The sequence below is a fragment of the Euprymna scolopes genome, chromosome 15, assembly GCF_053919585.1.
Source record: "Euprymna scolopes isolate OS-2025 chromosome 15, ASM5391958v1, whole genome shotgun sequence".
NCBI classification, from domain to species: Eukaryota; Metazoa; Mollusca; class Cephalopoda; order Sepiida; family Sepiolidae; genus Euprymna; species Euprymna scolopes.
The window spans coordinates 89831967-89850716 of NC_136496.1; the positions used below are offsets into that span (position 1 = coordinate 89831967).

The 18750-nt window shown below is 34.1% G+C and overlaps 1 protein-coding gene across 1 annotated transcript in view; it reads left to right on the plus strand.

The window, feature by feature from the left end:
• Window positions 1-18750, plus strand: part of LOC145293980 (tRNA (32-2'-O)-methyltransferase regulator THADA-like) — a 177448-nt gene that overhangs the window by 51292 nt on the left and 107406 nt on the right. The window contains exons 6-9 of the mRNA XM_080140866.1: window positions 2723-2851; window positions 7148-7265; window positions 11830-12112; window positions 14233-14548. Coding sequence (XP_079996992.1) covers window positions 2723-2851; window positions 7148-7265; window positions 11830-12112; window positions 14233-14548 — 846 coding nt within the window. The remainder of the gene's footprint in view (window positions 1-2722; window positions 2852-7147; window positions 7266-11829; window positions 12113-14232; window positions 14549-18750) is intronic.

Sequence of the window (18750 nt, forward strand, 5' to 3'; positions counted from 1 at the left end):
ATTGGAATAGTTAAATATTGTTTATATCGGAAAAAAGAGTTGATTGTTCATTCTTTTAGGAATCTGAATATTAAATATGTTAGTAAAAGAATGAACAATGCAAATTAAAAATATATTGTTAAAAATAGGTTAGTTTAGATTTGAGGATTCTTTTGTGTCAAAAGTGTATTTTGGACAAACATATGCATAGCCACGTGAAATTAGTCACGTTTGAAAAACACATTTCTGCCGTCATAGACAAAGGACATTTCTCCATATTATGGGTTCGAATTTTAGTGAGCTAATCAGTCAGAGAGAGAGTTGAGAGTCAGTCAGTTGGCAGTCAGTGGTCAGTTAATCCTTTAGAGGCGAAGGGGTAGAAAATTACACATGTAGATACAAGTGAATTCCTGGTGTCATTCGACCAGTCGATCTGATAAATCAAGAAGTCATCATGTTTTGTACGTGTTGTCTCATGTTGTCATTCAGTTACAACAGAAAAGGTAATGTGTTTATCATCAATTATAACTAACTCTTATGTAAACCCTTCCAAGTATTATATGTCCCCACCATCACCATAAGTGAAGTATATCCCTCTCCTCTAATATGTGCTAAAAGAACTTGTATACATCTCCAGTCAGTATATATATGAAGTCCTAAGCATCCCAGAACTGTATAAATGTCTTCTCTCCCTCTCATCACTATTGTTATATCTGTTATATGTATTGTACCAATATGAATCCCCCGTCATATCTCTTAATATGAAACCCCACCATACAACACAGGAGAGATATAGATGTGAGAGAAAAAAAGCAAAGGAACTGATTTATCTTGTCACCACTTCCGGTAGCAGACACGCCGGGAGTTAGGAAGGACATTAACTGACAATAACCATCAATGAGTTTTGCAACAGCTTGTGACAGTTGGGGACAGTTTTGTGTTAGATACAGTTGAAGGTAGGTTGTGGCTTGGACTAGATTGAGAGAACTTTTAGCCTCTACAAAATGTATGTGAGGACCATGGCGTGTAGAGGGATGATAGCGTCTCACACACACACGCACACACCCAGAGTGCAACTAATATTTGCAGAATGTGTCGGAATTTGTATTTTTTGTGTTTTGTTTTATTTTATTTTTTTAGATTTGTGAACTCATGCATGTCCCCTCAGCAGCCGCCAATTTGAGAAATGACGGTATAATAACAGATAAAAGAGAAGACTATGGAAACAATGTTGGGGTCAGTGATGTTGTTGAGTGAGTGTGCGCGTGTGAGGGGAGTTAGCAATTTGGTCCTATCGCACTAACACAATTGCTATACAACTTACTCCAGATATAAAGGGAGACTACTTGTGCTTTTATCAGAGGTAACAGCACATGATATTTTACACATGTTGCCTTCACCCTTGTGGTTGTACTAAGTTCACATCTATCACTTGTGCTCAGCGTATCTCCTAGGTAACACAAAGAGCCTACTACCTCTAGTAACATCGTTTTATGAAGATGACTTTCAGATGGGTGTGTCTACCTCAAGCATCTCTTAGACTTGATGTTGGGGTTTGGGGCAAACTTACTTAAAAAATTTTTTTTTTTATTACATTTTCACCCCAAACAAGGCACATTGCCACTTTGATGTAGGGGGCTACTATCAGGGACATAAGCTACAGAGGTACTATGTGGGTAGTTGGGCAGCAAGATGTCGGTTCACGTTACACTTGAACTTCTGCATGTCGGTACAGTTGGGGAAGCAGGAACCCAGAAGGGAATTCCAAAGTCTAACTGTTCTGGGGAAGAAACTACCGGAGTAGAAGGCTCTCTTACATCTAAGGATCTCAACTGTGAAGGGTGGGATTTTGCTGCTTGTCGGGTTTGTCGGGGGTATTTACGTCGAGGGGGTACAAGTGCTTGCAGTTCGTCGGAGCATTCACCATTAAAGTACTTATAGAACAGGCAGAGGGATGCTACATTTCGTCGATGGGACAGAGGTTAAAGCTTAGATGACAGTTCAGGACCTATCAGGTTTGCGACTCTCTTTTGAACCTTGTCTAGGAGTGAGAGATTAGTAGCAGATGCACCAGCCCAAATATGACAACAATACTCCATACATGAGCGAATGGTTAGGTACAGGATATATTCGGGCGTTAGTAGCTTTCTAGCATGGTAGAGAGAACCTACCTTTTTCGTAGAGGTATTCAGGTTACAGTAATTTTGTGAAACGCAATCGGCTCAATTTACATTGTATCACATTTAAACACAGTAACATATTTTTCCATAAAGTTTATGGTGCTTGTATAGATTAGTGATGTTTTAAACTAATGCATTTCAGATGAAACATTATTAGTATAGATTTCAAAAATTACAAAAAATGATTCAAAGTAAAAATAGAATTTTTTGAATTATTGAGTCTTATTGAATGTCTTAATGTGAAAGAGCTGTGTGACCAATTGTATGACAAACTAACTTATCTCCCGTGACTTGAATTAAGGGTTTGCCATTTTTAAACAGAAAATCTCAAAACGTAATTATGGAGGATTTTTTATTAAAAATACTTCTAGTATATAATCAACTGGATCATTTTTGTAATTTTTGTAATTTATATTACTTTTGACATAACATGTAAATACGTAATAATGTTTTCACCTAAAATGCATTGGTTTAAAACAATCTAATTTAGTGTCAAATATTTTTTTGCAAAAATAATTCAAAGCAAAAATTTTTAAATTCATGACTTATTTTTCTATTTCCAGACTTCTCTGTTGCTGTTTCAATTGTTTCCTGATCAAACGCAGTCATTGTTGAGTGCAGACAATGTTAAACCAACGAAATCTCCATTGTCTTTGCTTGTTGAATCTCTGTTGGCAGTCCTGGCAGAGAAGGTAATTTTATGGGAAGAAAGAAAAAAGATTTAAATATCCCAAATTTGTTACTAATTCTTTGTTCCTAACACAAGCCCCAGTCTGTGTGTGAGTGAGAAGTTAAAACTATAAAATTTAAATACTCCTACTGTGATACTATTGACGTCATCCCCTTTCATCAGATGTTAGGAAGTAAAAAAAAAAAAAAAAAAGAAGGTGAAAAATATAACAAAAAAGAGGAGGTAGGTTTATCAGCAGAATAATAAAAAGGAAGTTGTTCACCATGGCAAACAAAAGGAAGCTGACATTGGATTGTTAATTAAGGTGTGGCAGATGACAAGAACAAAGGACCGGATATAGACGTCATTAAGTTTAGTGATGGGTTACAACAATTGAAGACAGTTTGTAGACCATTTTGGGTTTGTGACAGTTGAGGACAGTTGCAAGTTGGGCATGGCAGAACACAGGCTGTGATTCTGAGCAGATGGAGAAATGAATTGATCAACTGACTGACAAACATAGCCTCGGCAGATGACTAAAACGTGGATGTTAACTTTCAGAGGGTCGATGGTGTCAGGCACACATTTTATTTTTTATATTTGCAAACCCGCATGCCCCCTCCCCTGTTCCCTTGGCAGTCACCCGCGTGAGAGACAATGACATGGCCTGAAAAGAGGATGGAAGAGAAGACAAAGGAGAAGATCATGGAGACAACATTGGGATCAGCATTATGATAATAATTATAAACACTTAGAGGCACTAAAACTATTGTTAAGCTTTGTATTCCATTTAGTATGAAGAACCCTTAGAATGGGATGTTGGATATAATAAAATCAAGAATACTAATTTTCACTAAGGTTACGAGGGGCGTGCAATATGTAATGCTCTTGACCCACTTCCAGTTGTCTGATCTAGCTAAAATTTTGCATGTGCAATGATTTATATCTCCACGGGTTATGTGGCAAATTACAGCTCTGAACTAATTGTGGTTTCTGTTTTACAGGTGTTTGAACTGAGTCTGGTATGAAATGGAGCCTGTTGAATGTTGAGCAGTGATCTGGTTTTTGTATTTGAAAGGATGCACACCACAGGAGACTTTTGATGAAATGAAAGAAACTTATGATGATAATGCCCCATCATATGACCTTGTAAAATGCTGGCATCGTGAATTCAAACATGGCCGGAAGTCTGTGGAAGCAGATCCCAGACCTGGTTGCCTCTCTTTTGCCATTGATGAGGCATCTGTCCGTCAAGTTGAGGCTGCCATTTTGGAAGATCGGCACATTACTATTCGCCAAATAGCCCAAGATGTCAAGATTAGTACAGGGTCTGTGGAAACTATCATTCATGACCATTTGTATATGCATAAGGTGTCTGCCAGATGGATTCCCAGGTTGCTCACACCATTCCAGAAGCAAGACCACGTCAAGTGCTCGAGGATGAATTTGGAGATGTGCCAAGAAGATGAGTCAAAGTTTTTCAAAAGACTGATTACACAGGATGAAACCTGGGTCCATCACTATGATCCAGAGACCAAAGCCCAGTCAATGGAGTGGAAGCACTTGGACTCACCACCTCCAAAGAAGGCAAGGGTGCAGCCCTCCGCTGGCAAGGGCATGCTCACAGTCTTCTGGGACCAGGACGGAGTAGTGATGACAAATTTCCAGGCAAAGGGTACCACACTTACAGGAGCTTATTATGCTTCACTTTTGAGGAAATTAAGGAAAGCTATCAAAATCAAGAGGTGGGGCAAGATCAGCAAAGGTACCCTCCTCCTGCAGGACAATGCTCCGGTCCACAACTCGCATGTCGCCAGATCAGAAGCACGGGCGTGTGGTTCTGAAATCCTTCCCCATCCTCCCTACTCTCCTGACCTTGCACCCTTTGACTTTCACCTCTTCCCAGCCATGAAGTTGTTTTTGAAAGGAAAGCGTTTCCAAGATGATGCAGCCTTGATTTCTGAAGTCACGTCGTGGTTGGAGGACCAACCTGGGGTGTTCTACAAAAACGGTTTCCAGAGCTGCATCATCAAACGATGGGAGAAATGCATAACTCTGGGTGGTTCCTATGTAGAGAAAGACTAATAACTGTGCCAAGTTCCGTTGCTCTACTGCTATGGGAAGTGGGTCAGGGACATTACTTATTGCACGCCCCTCGTAACTACCTGAATTGAATTTTGCAAAAAAAGAAACTGGAGAGTTCTAATTATAACAAAGGTGAGGTAAATCTTTTCTGAAAACTGAAAATCTTTAGCCAATTTAGCAAAACTTAATTTTCACTAATTGTCTTCAAACATTGTTTTCATTAATAATTAATTTTCCACCTTATCGTTTTTCATACTTTCTGGATATTTTCATTACTGCGACATGACAATTCAGTAGATATCATTGATTCCACTTGAAATTCAATATTTCGATTTTCGAATTTCGTTATAAGAACCACATATCTGTAATATAATTGATTGAAACTTAAAAACATTTTGCTTAAATTATCTCCCTTAAAAATTAATGATCATAATATTTTTGGTAATTTATTTTATTAACTAAATTAAACCATTGCATATATATCTATCTCTCTGTCTTTCTCTCTCTCTATATATATAGAAATATATTTTCTTATAATACATACCAATCCTTATTTAAGAAGCTTAATGTAATTACAGAGAAATAGAGTGAATAAATGACATAAGACTATATTGCAAAATTCATGATGTTGACCATCTTATAATTTATTCAAAATGGTGTAATGGAAACATATTATAAGGTATTTGCAGCTTCTCTTCCAATTTTCGGATTTTAATCATGTCAAATCACACTTTATTTCCTTTTGACCGATTGATTGTTGCTGTTTCTTCTGATGAGCTAAGGGCATAATAGATTCACTGATTGATATAATAATTAAGTGATTGATTTTGCGCTACGAAACAGATACTGTCAAGAATTGCAAATGTCAACTGAATTAAAGGAATAAATTATAAGATGGTCAACATCATGAATTTTAGAATATAGTCTTTTTTCATTTATTCACTATATATATATATATATATATATATATATATATATATATTGAAAATCAGACTATAAAATTACAAATGAATAGCACGAAACATTATGTTATTATGAATTGTTTAAAAAAGTTATACAAACTAGCTGCTTTCTGCTATATATACAAAAGAGTATGTTGCATTAGTAATTTAAGTAATAGTAAAATGATGAATAGACAGAAAAAAAAAATCTTGCATTTATCCAGTTAGATTTATTATTTACTTTCCTTAGTTAGAATTTTGGGTGCTAGTTTACATTGGTGATATTTTAAACCAACGCATTTCAGGTGAAAACATCATTACATACTTACTTGTCATCATGAAATGTTTATAAATTTTAAACATTACGAAAAATGATCCAGTAGAAGATGTGTTAGAAATACAATTACATTCTTAAATGTGTTGGTTTAAATATGGTGAACATTTAGTTTGTCTATTTTATTCTAGGGTTATCTCCCTTATTTATCATACTGAATTGGTCGCACAACTCTGGAAGTTTAATGTGGAACATTAAAACATACAATAAAACTTGATAGTTCGATAGATTCTATTTCTATTTGTAATTATTTTTCTACTGGATTACTTTTTGGAATTTTTTGAATTTATACTAATTTTGACATGACACCTAAGTACATAATGATGTTTTCACCTGAAATGTGTTGGTTTAAAAGATCTCTAATGGGGACAAGTCTTCTTGCTCTTCTTTAAGTTTCATCGGAAAATTTTTTCTAATACATTTATTAAGAGAAGCCAAGGACTAAAATTAAAAGAAAAACTGAGACTCTTGAAATAATTTGACTTCCAACTCTGAAATCAGTTTGAAAAAAAAACAAACAAACAAAAAAAAAATTCCAGCAAAATGCATGTACCTTTAAGGGAATAAAGATGTCATATTTAAAAAAATCATCAAAATTGATCAAGTAGTTTTATTTTTTACTAAGAAAATCAAATTTTATAGAAAGGTAAGACTTTGTTAGGATCTGCTATAAATAAGAAGGCTACAACTCAATTCACACTATCGAAATCAAAATCAGTCTTGTAATGGCTACAGTTTCCTATTAAAATTGCTAAAATCGTAAAAGAAATGATTTTTGTATATATATAAAAAAAACTACTTGATTAATTTACATATTTTTGGAATATAACATCTTTGGCACATAGATCATTGTTTTTATCCATTTTATTTTATGAATATTGTATAACCATGTTAGAATTCATGATAATGTATATTAGTCTGGTTTCTAAAATAACATTTGTTTTCATTTGTCTTGTAGAGTTGTAATGCAGACACTGTCCTTTTAGCAGGAACCGCTTTCTCAATAATGCTAAATTCCTTGAAAACAAGTCCTGGAAAAATTAGCATCCTCTTCATCAGTAGTTTGGCAGCATTAAGTAAGTTCATCAATTTAATTTGTTTTTATTCTTTTCTTTTATAACTAGCCTGGGTGCCTGGTGTTGCCCGGGTGTTTGGAAATGTGTGTTGAGCAAAAAAAAAAAAAAAGTGGTAGTAGGCAGGCAGGCAGGCTTGAACCCGTACCGCGAAGGAGGAAAAGAATGTGAAAAAAAATGTGACATCTTTGCCGTTGTGTCCATCGCCAAACCGGAAGTGGCGAAAGTTTAAATTAAGGCTAGTCAATTGAAAATATCAGTGAAAAAAGTGACCCCTCCTTGTAGAAAAGTGCCCAAAAAAGGGTGAAGGAATTAATGTTTTTAGCCAATTTTTTGATATTTGTCGTCCAAAGGGTCAAACTTCAAAACGATGCCAATCTCGTGAAAATCTGTTGCTTCTGTCGACAGTTTTAGGCAGACATACATACAAACATACATACATTTAGACAAGCAGGTGAGATTTATATAATAGATTTACTTACAAGTTTGCCAGTAATACTGTAATGCAATCCTGAGGTGTTCACACCTCCTATGAGTGCGAGACGATATTCCAGAGCGCGTGAGAAAAGTTTAGATAAAAATTAGAGTATTAACTATGTTACTCTTTGTGTTTCTTTTTGTTTGATTGCTTCCTTTTTGCAAGGTACTAACTGTTTATCTGAGTTAAGGCGGTTCAGTTATCTTCTCTTGTCTATAGATGAAGGAAAGTCTGTTTGGATTGATCTCCACTTTATTGTTGTAGTTGTTAATCTCTGAGTTAAGACATTTGAGTTATCTCCCTTTGTCTCTAGATAAAAGAAAGACTGCTTAGAGTGACCTGCTCCTTGGTTGTTGTTGTTGTTGTTGAAGTGGGTTCTGAGGAAGAAATACATAACACTAACTTCTTGCTTTCATTTTAAAGTTAAATGTTATTAAGTAGCTGTTAAATACATGGCTGAATAAATTCAATCCAACCATGTACTTTACGCATGTGTTCAGGAATTTTAGTGAGTTTGAGATTTGAAGATAATTTCTTGAGAAGTATGGACCAAAAAAAAAGTTGGGAACCACTGCTGTAATATTACACTAATAGAAAAAGTATTTTAATAATTATTATTCAAATGATTAATTTTTGTTTCCTCCCAATGTGCTGTTTTTATTCATTTACTAGTGGAAGTGCCGGGCAGTGCCCAGTTATAAATACGCTTAAACATTCATGCAGATTTCTGTATTTATTATTACAGAACCAATTCTCTATTGAATATTATATTGTACCTAATATATAGTACTGATTTCAAAGGATTTAAAAAAAAGTGACTTGGGTGCAATCAGCTAGAATCGAAACCAAAACGTTTAGCACAACCATCCATGTTTGCTACTATTTGAGCAATCGAGAGATAGATGAGAAAGATTTAAAATTAATCCACTTCAAGCTATAAATAAATTTGCGCATGAGCAAAAGTGATAGAAATATATTGGCAAGTTGAAATGAACATTTTGCATTTCAACTTGCCTGCATATTTCTGTATGCATTATTCATCCATCCAAACAAAGATTTTACTCATTATAAACTATCCTTGGTGTATAATTGTTATTTCCTGTTAATTTGAATGTGTTATGTGACCAGTAGTTTAAGAGTTTATCCGTTAAATATTTTCACACACATACATACATACATACATTTTCTGTCTTATTTGCATAGATTTGATTTTATTCCTTTTCCAGATAAAATCATTTGATTCTATAATGCATGAGAAAATTTTTTATTAATTTGTTTTCTTTAAAAGAACATAAATGAATCTTACCTTTCAACCAAATTTTAATTCAAGACAAAAATATTACTTTCTAATTGACAGTTTAAAGGCTTAAAAATTATTTTGGAATTTCGCATGGTATTGAATAAATGACGATTATTGTATTGATAATACTTAGGGATTGGACGAGTCCAATATTATTCTTGATTCGATGAATCATCCCGACACTAATAACAATGGTGAAAAAAATGTCATGAAACAATATATTTCTTTGTCGCCTTCAACGATGAAAATGTAATATTCTAAAGGAACCAACATGCTTTATGCTCAGTCCCAAAGTAGACAAAGAATAGAAAAGCACTTCAACTTGCTTCCATTTTTTTTTTTTTTTTACAAAGGAGTCACCACTTATCAAGGCCTGGAGGCCACTCGAGGATAAGGGTTAATGGGTATACATTAGTCAATGGGATTATAGCGTAGTAAACATAAATAGTAGAGATTTTGTAAATTGGATTACTTAGAGGGACGGTTCATCAAGAACTTGTTTACATTGGACTTGACGATAACCAAATTATAATTAGCTGGAAAGCAGGCAAATGATAGATAGTTCCACAGGCATGCAGTTCTAAGAAAGTAGCTTTGTTCATGGAATCTACATTTAGGTTTAGGCACAGATATAGAGTATGGGAAATTATTGATAGTGGTTTTAGCTAGACGAGTGTTTTTCATGAAAGTTTGGCAAGAGGAGTTCGTAGATTGGAGCTCAGACGAGCACTTGTCATGAAAATAAGCTTTTTCTTTGTAACATTTATTTCTTCATTGTTACGGCTATGATGTCATCCACGTGATCGTCTTTTCAAACGTCATCCACGCCTCTCGTGTGATCTCGAACGTTATTTCCATCTCTAACGTGATCTCCTTTTTAAATTCTTTATTTTTCCCTATCAGAGATGTCATTTCACATGCATTTGCATATGTGCATCTGCGCTACGTTACAAAAACATTTTGAAGATTTTAAATTGTTGAATAGAAAATAGTTTCTATCTAGAATATTGCTTGCACATTCTGTTCTACAAGTGTCTATTATATTTGTCTAACAGGGTTACTTGGTGTTGTCCAGAGACATGGATAAAAAAAAAATATTTAAGATAAGAGTGCGTAACAATAATTGTTTACATATTGAAGTTTCCTTCTCTCTCTCCCTACCAGATCAGGCTGTCTAAAAATACCGGCTTCCTGACCTAAAATACACTAAACATTGATGTCATTATTTTTTCCTTTCTCTCTGCAAAACTCAATCATGTCCTGCAAAGCGAAGAACAAAAACAACAATTTTTTCTCTACAAAACAACCAAACCAAACACCATTAATAAATACTTGGAAATATAAAAAAAAACTTGAAGCCTATAACTTTTACGAAAATGACTGGATTCGGTATTGAATAACTCGAAAACAACCAACCTATCGCTATCTCTCTCCCCTTCTATCTCTTTTCTCTTTCTCCCCTTCTTCTCCCTCTCTCCCTTCTCTTCTATATCTCCCCATCCCCTTCTGTCTCTCTTTCCCTATCCTTCTCTCTCTCCCCTTCTACCTCTCTCTTAGTCTCCTTCTACCTCCCTCTCTCTATTTCCTTCTACCTCTCTTTCTCTATCTATTTCTCTCACCTATTTCTATCTTTCTCTCCTCCTATCTCTTTCTTTCCTCTCTTTTATCACTCTCTCTCCCACCTTTCTATCTCTTTCTCTCTCTCTTCCTTCTATCTCACCTTTTAAATCTCTCTCACTTAATGTCTTTGGTCAACATATCTTCTGTTATGTTATATTTTTACATATCTCTTCTAAAAACTACTCCCCCCCTCTCTCATTCATAAACGTTGTCAACTATTATTGATCAAGTCGTTTTATTTTTATATAAAAAAATCAAATTTTATGAATGTTGAAAAGAAATGCCAAAAAACAAAGGGACATAACTCAACAATAATTCATAGTTACTAAATTTATGTTGTAATGCTGACGAATTCCCATCAATTGGCTAGAAATGATTTTCTTTATAAAAATAAAAGCACTTGATCAATTTATGTGATTTTTGGAATATGATATTTTCGTTTTGTCATGGATACATACATCCTACACATTTTTCTTTATTTTGTTTTTTTTAATAAAGGGAGAATTCTGGACAAGCACCAAAAGTTTCAGAGTTTGAGCTGGACTCACAAAAGAAATACAACTTTACGTTTATTGTACATTTTTAAAAGTTAATTTTTCAGAAAATCATTGAATAATATTTATATCACATGAAAAATACTTAAGAAAAATCTATAAAAATTTTTGGAGATGTATTCATGATATTTGATCTTAAAACAGATATTTAGGTCAATGGTTTAAAAGTGAGTGTTTCACTGTTTACATCATGTTAAAACTACATAGAAAAACGTCAATCGTATTTTGAAAGCAGACCGCCATCCATGACTATTTTGGCTACATGCAAAATGTAACATTGAGAATTTCTTCCCACGTTAAAAACTGATCTTGTGTTTAACTATTCCACCCTACATTAATATAATGGAGTAACGGAATACTGGTATTTTTTTAATCATAATTTAGTTGGATCACAAGTTAGGATCATGTTTTAGTTTGGATTGTGATTTAGTTTGCCTGTTAAAAAAAAGAAATGCTGAGAAAAATATGCAATATTAAAAATATATAAAATAACAATCTTTTCCAAAAAAAGAATAATGGCTTTGTTTTTTATAAGGAATTAACATAAATATATAAATTATTCTATTCTAGAAACTGCTGCGATTAAAACATGTCTTTTTTTTTATTTCCTTGTAGATCTTGATCAGAGACTTTTCAGCTGGGAACAGATTCATGGTCAGTGCACAAGCCAGAAGAAGGAAATCGTGTGCACGTACAAGATAGCCTGCCTTTCACTGATACGAGGCATGATTGCCTCTGCAGAAAACAAGATCCTCCTATCCCTGATTCAACTGCAGGGAATCAACATGAAAGTGCCCCTTATTCTGCGACTTTTTCCTTTAGTGTTTAGTTTGTGCAAGGGCCCCGATGTTTTGTTGCAGTACCATAGCTTCAATACACTTCATATTTGGTACAACAGGTAAAAACAGTTTTTTTTTTTTTACTTTCTGATTATACTTGACATTTTGACATCATTAGGATGATATAACACGATCAAAGGGAACTAACTCCGTTTCTGTAAAAGGCATAGTTACCTCTCCTACTTTAACTCTGTTATAGGATTTTTCGCGTGAAGACGCGAGAACGGCACAGGAGATGCAAGAGTGACATTTTCATAGCAGTGGCAGACTGGATGACAAGGTCACATAGGAGATTTAAAGGACTAAAATTGAATTATAAGGTATAGATTTGGAAGAACCTCCCCGCTTTTTTTCAGCTTACAAATAAAAGGTCTATTCATAACATTATGTACTTTTATGATAAATAGGAGGTGATGGTGATCATGTGGTTAATGACACAGACTTCCAACCTGGGTACCCTAAGTTCGAATCCTGGTCATTCCACAAAATCACTTTCACTTAGGATGTTGGCAAAATTTATGTGGTCCATCTCATAATCCTCAATGTCTTTCTGGAAAGAGTTCTCACTAGAAAGATAAAGGGGAAACCAATGCCAACAATAGAATCTTTGGATTCATACGATATGATGATGGCAATCACAAATCTTTCTTTACTGGGTTTTCCTCCAAAATGGCGTTTATCATCACAGAAACCAGCTTGCATTCCTATGCCTATGATATCATGTCTTTGAGGCATATATAATTCCATAAATATATCCAATACTCTTCGTATTTGGTAAAACAGGTAAAAACAGTTTTCTGATTTCTTTAGATCATGATTGATCATTCGTATTATTCGGACGACTGTTCTCATCCTGAGAGAATGACATGCAAGATAAGAACATGATTTCAATAATGCAAATCGTAAAAACGTTTGTCTTTTTTTTTTTCTGATTATTTTTCTGTTCTGACTTCCTGCAGTTTCACCATCAATGTTATTGTTTCAATTCATGTTATCTGTGAATGTTAGGCCGAGGAGCTTGAATGATGGACTCTTTGGTGGAGTGCTATCAAATATGGCAATCAGTGGTTAAAATGGTTTCTGATAATTCTTAAAAGAAAGGAGCTTTGTCTTGGTAAAATTAAATGTAACCATCCATTTATATATCCCTTCCACTACAGACTGGAGGTCATTTTTTTTTTTTTTAAGCATTCAACCATTGCCTTAGATATGTGCATGTTCATTTTACCCATATATCGAAGATAGAATATGTTGTCCTTGGCAAATATACTCATCTCGAACACAATTGCATCAGGAAGGTCATTTATGTTGGTTGAAGAAAAATACAAAGTCATTATTCGCCTATGCATGGAGGAATGTTGCCACATCTACTATTATTCTATCACTGTTAGAGAAGACCCCAAAACGTGTCTCAATTCTCATTGCCGCAATGTTGCATTCCTGTGCCCGCTTTACAAGTACTTTAATAGAATGTGGTCTGATGAACTCGTAGTACTTGTGCCCCCCTAGATGTACATATTCCCAACCAACTTGACAAGCAGCAAAATTCCACCCTTCATTGTTGAGGACACTAGATGCCAGAACGCCTTCTACTCTAATAGTTTCTTCCCTCAGTCTGGTAAACTTTGGAATCCTTGTAGATCAGAGATCTTTCAGCTTGGAGCAGATTCATAGTCAATATACAAACCTGAAATGAGTCAGGGAATCAACATAAAAGTGACCCTTATTCTGCATCCCTGACTGTACTGACGGGTAGAAGTTTAAATGTTATGTGAACAGATATTTCGTTACTCAACTCACCACAATTGTTTTTATTTGTTTGCTTTTTTGTTTAAAATTTAATTTTCCATTACTGGTACTAATGATAAATATTGATTTCAAATTACAAGTAAAACTAAAATCTATAGATTGTGTCTACAAATGCATTTTTATGTTTTTGCAAATATATGCACATATTTCATGGGTTTTTACAGCAATCCCCCTCCCCCTCCCCAACTGTTTTTTATTTAGAAATTTAAAAAGAATCGGAATTGGTTAAAATACTGGGATTATCTCATCACTATTTATTTGTTTGTATATAAACACATCCAACTTTGGCCAACAATTGCTAGACTATGAAATCATGCACACATATGTATATATTAAATAGATAAAATATGTGTTAATCTGTTTATTCCAGATATTTACGTCTGCTGCCAGAACTGTACATGCAGAAGTGTCCTGGTTTTACACAAGAGAATCGTGAAAAAATTGAAAAGCAGTCTTTGGATTTGATTTGGTTACATTGGGATAGCCCTGTTGAAGGTGTCTCTGATACCGTAGCCGATATTTTCCATATAATGTGTCAGATGTGGCACGTGGAACGTGGCCTTGGAGATCAGGATGAGAATGCTCTGCCGCAGAGACTTCATCAGAAGCTTGTGTCCCTTCCGTGGTATGTGAAGGGCAAATACAAATTGATTGGTTCACTTCTTCAGTTTTTAGAATTCAAGAATGTAAGTAGAGTTTTTTTGTGAGGAGGAGGACAAAAAAAAAATTTTTTTTTTCAGTTTATGCAATTCTTTTTGTTGTCTTTTTTTATTGCAGAGATTTTTTTTTGTTTTTTCTTTCTTTCTTTTATTCTTTTAAAAAAAAATATTTTTAAATATTTTTATTCCCCTAAACAAATAAGTGGTATGTGTAATATGCCATGGAGATGAACTCCCCTGCCTTGCACAGTTTCAGGTTACCCTTGGGAAAGGTGTTGCACTTGTTGGCCATCCTCTGTTTTCTATATATGTTAAAAACTTGTATTTGGCTTGCTCTACTGATACAAATATGTGGTTTATGTCAAAGATTAATTTTTGGCATTTATAATTTAAATATAATTTTGGACACATGGCCCCTGCAGTTTGTGTGTATATGACAAAATTTCAAGATTGAATCTTCACAATTCTACGCATTAAATTAAGGTGTATTTGGACAATAGTAGAATGTTGCCGTTCAAGTGGTCTATTGTGCCTGGTTTATCAACGTAGACATGTGAATTTACATATCCTCAAAGAAAATAATCTAATGGGGTTAAATCGCATGAACGAGGTGGCCAGTTAAGAGGTCCATTTTCTTAAATTATTTGTTTATTAAATGTTTCTATCAGTAAGTTGATCGTATCGCGTGCTGTGTGGCACATGGCTCTGTCCTGCTGAAACCACATGATGAATTGCCAAACCAAGCTGAACTGATAGTTGCCAATTTAAAGTTCACAGTATAAAGACTTAAATCATGAAAACATTCCAAAGTATGTTATTAGGATTTGTCTACCATTTCAATACAATATTGCATTGATTTGAAAGAGTTGTCTACAACCACACCATATTTGTGATGATAATGAGTGATTGTAATTTATATAAATGTATTGGATGTAAAAGAGAAAAATTCTGCACATGCTGTAATCTATTATATGAAAGCGAAAATGTATGTGTGTGTTAGTATGTGTACATTTTTTGTATGTCCGGCAAATGCTTTTTTTGGGTGGAGGGGGGGTCATTAATTCTTAGAACTTTTTATATACTCCCTAGATTATAATGTCAACGATTTACAAAAGGAGGTCGTCCCTATCTTTTATCTGAGCGACTTTTATTTTATAAAACCCACACTATCCCATGGTCCTGTGTGTTTGTTTTCCTTTTTAGTATAAATAAAGTAAAATTGAAACAAAGTCAGTTCCTTGGCTTTCCCGCCAGGGACATCCAGAAAGCAATCAGCTTTGATCAATGCGAGGAAAACCCCTCATATCAGACAACTGCTATTCATTTGGACACTCCCCTTTTTATGCGGAGCTGGTTTTTTCCCAACATGTTGGGGAAACAAAACAAAAAAATCTGACTTGCAGCCAAAGTTAAGTGCATGATTTCATTCCCTTATGGTGTGATATTTGATCTCATTAAATTTATGCACCTGTGTTAACTCATTCACTTAACTTTTTCATTGTTTAATTTCAACCATTCTCACTGCCACTGCCCTTGTAGTGTCGCGGTAAGTTATCAGGCTATCACTTTCTTTTCCGCCTTAACCTCAAGGCTTTGGGTTCGAGCTTACCTGCCTACCAAAACTTTTTTTTTTCCTACACACACACACACACACACACCGACAAACACCCATGCAACACTGAGCACCCTCGCTAGTCTATTATATAAATCTCACCTGCCTGTTTAAATGTATGTATGTATGTATGTCTGCCTAAAACTTTCAACAGAGGCGACGGATTTTCACAAGATCGGTATCGTTTTGAAGCTCGACCCTTTGGATGACAAATATCGAAAAATTTGGCTAAAAACATTAATTCTTTTACCCTCAACTGGGCACTTTTCTACAAGGAGGGGGTCGCTTTTTTGCCAATATTTTTGAAAGTCATCCCCTCTTTTCGATTGACTAGCCTTAATTTAAACCTTCGCTACTTCTGGTTTAATGATGGATGCAACAGCAAAGACGTCACGTTTTTTTTTCTTCATGTTCTGTTCCTTGTTCGCAGTACGGGTTCGAGCCTGCCTGCCTACTACTACTTTTTTTTTTCTTTTTTTTTTTTTTGCTCAACGCACACCTCCAAACACCCCAGGCAACGCCGGGCACCTAGGCTAGTATATACTAAAGAGAATGTGTTTTCTGCATCTGCTCAACAAATAAATAAAATATTTTTGGATGACAAAATTTTCCATTACTTCATTTTTTTACATGTATCTCGACTATCATATAAAAGAAATTTTGTCTGGCGTTTAAAATCAACAGTAGGTTCTTTTATATGATGGATGCGTTCGAAATGAATGTTTCTGTTTAAAGCATGATTGAACCATTATACTTGATTTTTGCATTTTAAACTTTAATTCAAACCATTATCACCACACAATTAGAAAGGCCAGGCATATAAAATATGACCGGGGCATGTTCAAAGTGAGTGTTTCTGTTTAGAGCACAATTGAAGCATGGTACTTAGCTTTTGCATTTTAAACTTTGATTCTAGCCATTATACATAAAAATAATTTTATAGAACCAACAGTAGGTTCTCTACAGTGCAATGTATTATGGACTAAATCAGTGCGAGGAGGAATGTGATGGGTCCTCAAATAGAGATAGCAATCAATAGATTTAATTGAAAAATAGGCGATTTCACCAATTTCGATGACAATAAAATATGAGAGAGTGAAACATTTGTTGATCCTGATTAAGTCCCGGGCAACGTCGGGTCTCCCTGTTAGTATATGCATATAAGAAATTGTTGACAGTTTGAAAGTTAAATAAAACTTTATAATAATCAATAAGGAAAAAGAAAAACTTTTTAGACCATGGTATTTCAAAGTTTAATACTTCTCATCAGAAGAGAAGAGAAGAACAAGGTATTATATATATATATATATATATGGAATGGATTTTACCCCCACTCTTCAGTACACAACTCATCTACAAGAATATGTAATTTTTTCTTCTTCCCTGGATATTTTTAAAGAGAAACACCTTTTTGAATCTCTTATTGGATCTCCCCAATACGAACCTCATACTCTCACTGGATTTCTGCAACACTAATTATTTGACATTGCTGAGTATTTTTTATTTTCTTATAAACTTTTACTCTTCAGTCAAAAACTTTTATAACCATTGTTTTCAAAAATTGCGCTAATCAGCAAAATTAGATTTTTATCTATATATTCCTTTTGCTAACATTTTTTCCTCTGAGTAGAAGAGCTTATCTTTGAAACTCCATGGAATAAGGAATTTTTCTCACTTTTTCTCGTATTCCTTGTTTTGAATAAAATATTGTGAATTCTACAATATTGTGACATCTATTACTTATACTAGGCTCTATCACTGATATTGAGCCTTTTAAATCTGAATAAGGTTGTTATTCTATAAATATATTTCTCTATATTTATAATTCATCACTTTCAAATTTGAAAAGATTTTTATTAACCTTTTCTTTAATTCCGAAATTTTCTCCTATTATATATAAAGCCGGTGTAAGAACAATAGCCTAGAGATAAAAAAAAAAATAAATAAAAATACGCTAAAATAAAATAGAGATAAATAGAAGAAATATACAAAAGAAAAAAAAAGATATAAAGGGAGAAATATATAAAAAAAAAAAAATAGCATAATGATATCGAAGTATAAAGATACAATAAAAATACAATAGACATACAAAAATATATACAACTAGTACGACTTGTTGCCTGGGCTAATATAAACGTTTATATTTCTAAAACTTTCATAACCAATAAATAATTCGTATTACATGGATTCTTTGGACTACTGTTCTCATCACTGCAAGGACCTGTGGCATAGTGGATAAAGTACTTGTTATAATTTAGTTGTAAAGCTACATTCTTCTGGACATCAAAAGTTCAATCATTCAGAAACTTAAGTAATAAAAGCAATGTTTTGGAAGTTGTTTATGGTTAAAATTGATTTTTTTGGGAAACAGCAAATATAATTATCATAGCTATTTTACGTGTTGGAAAAGTCAAATAATGTGAAAATAACTATCAAATTATTTAAAACTAGCAGGGAGTGCCCAGCATTGCCAGGTCATAGAACTTAAATATATTTTAATTTATGCAGATTTTATATTTCTTATTACAGACTCAATTCTCTATTGAATATATATATATCAAAAGTTTTTAAAAAATGACTTGGGTACCATCAGCTAGAATCAAAACCAAAACATTTA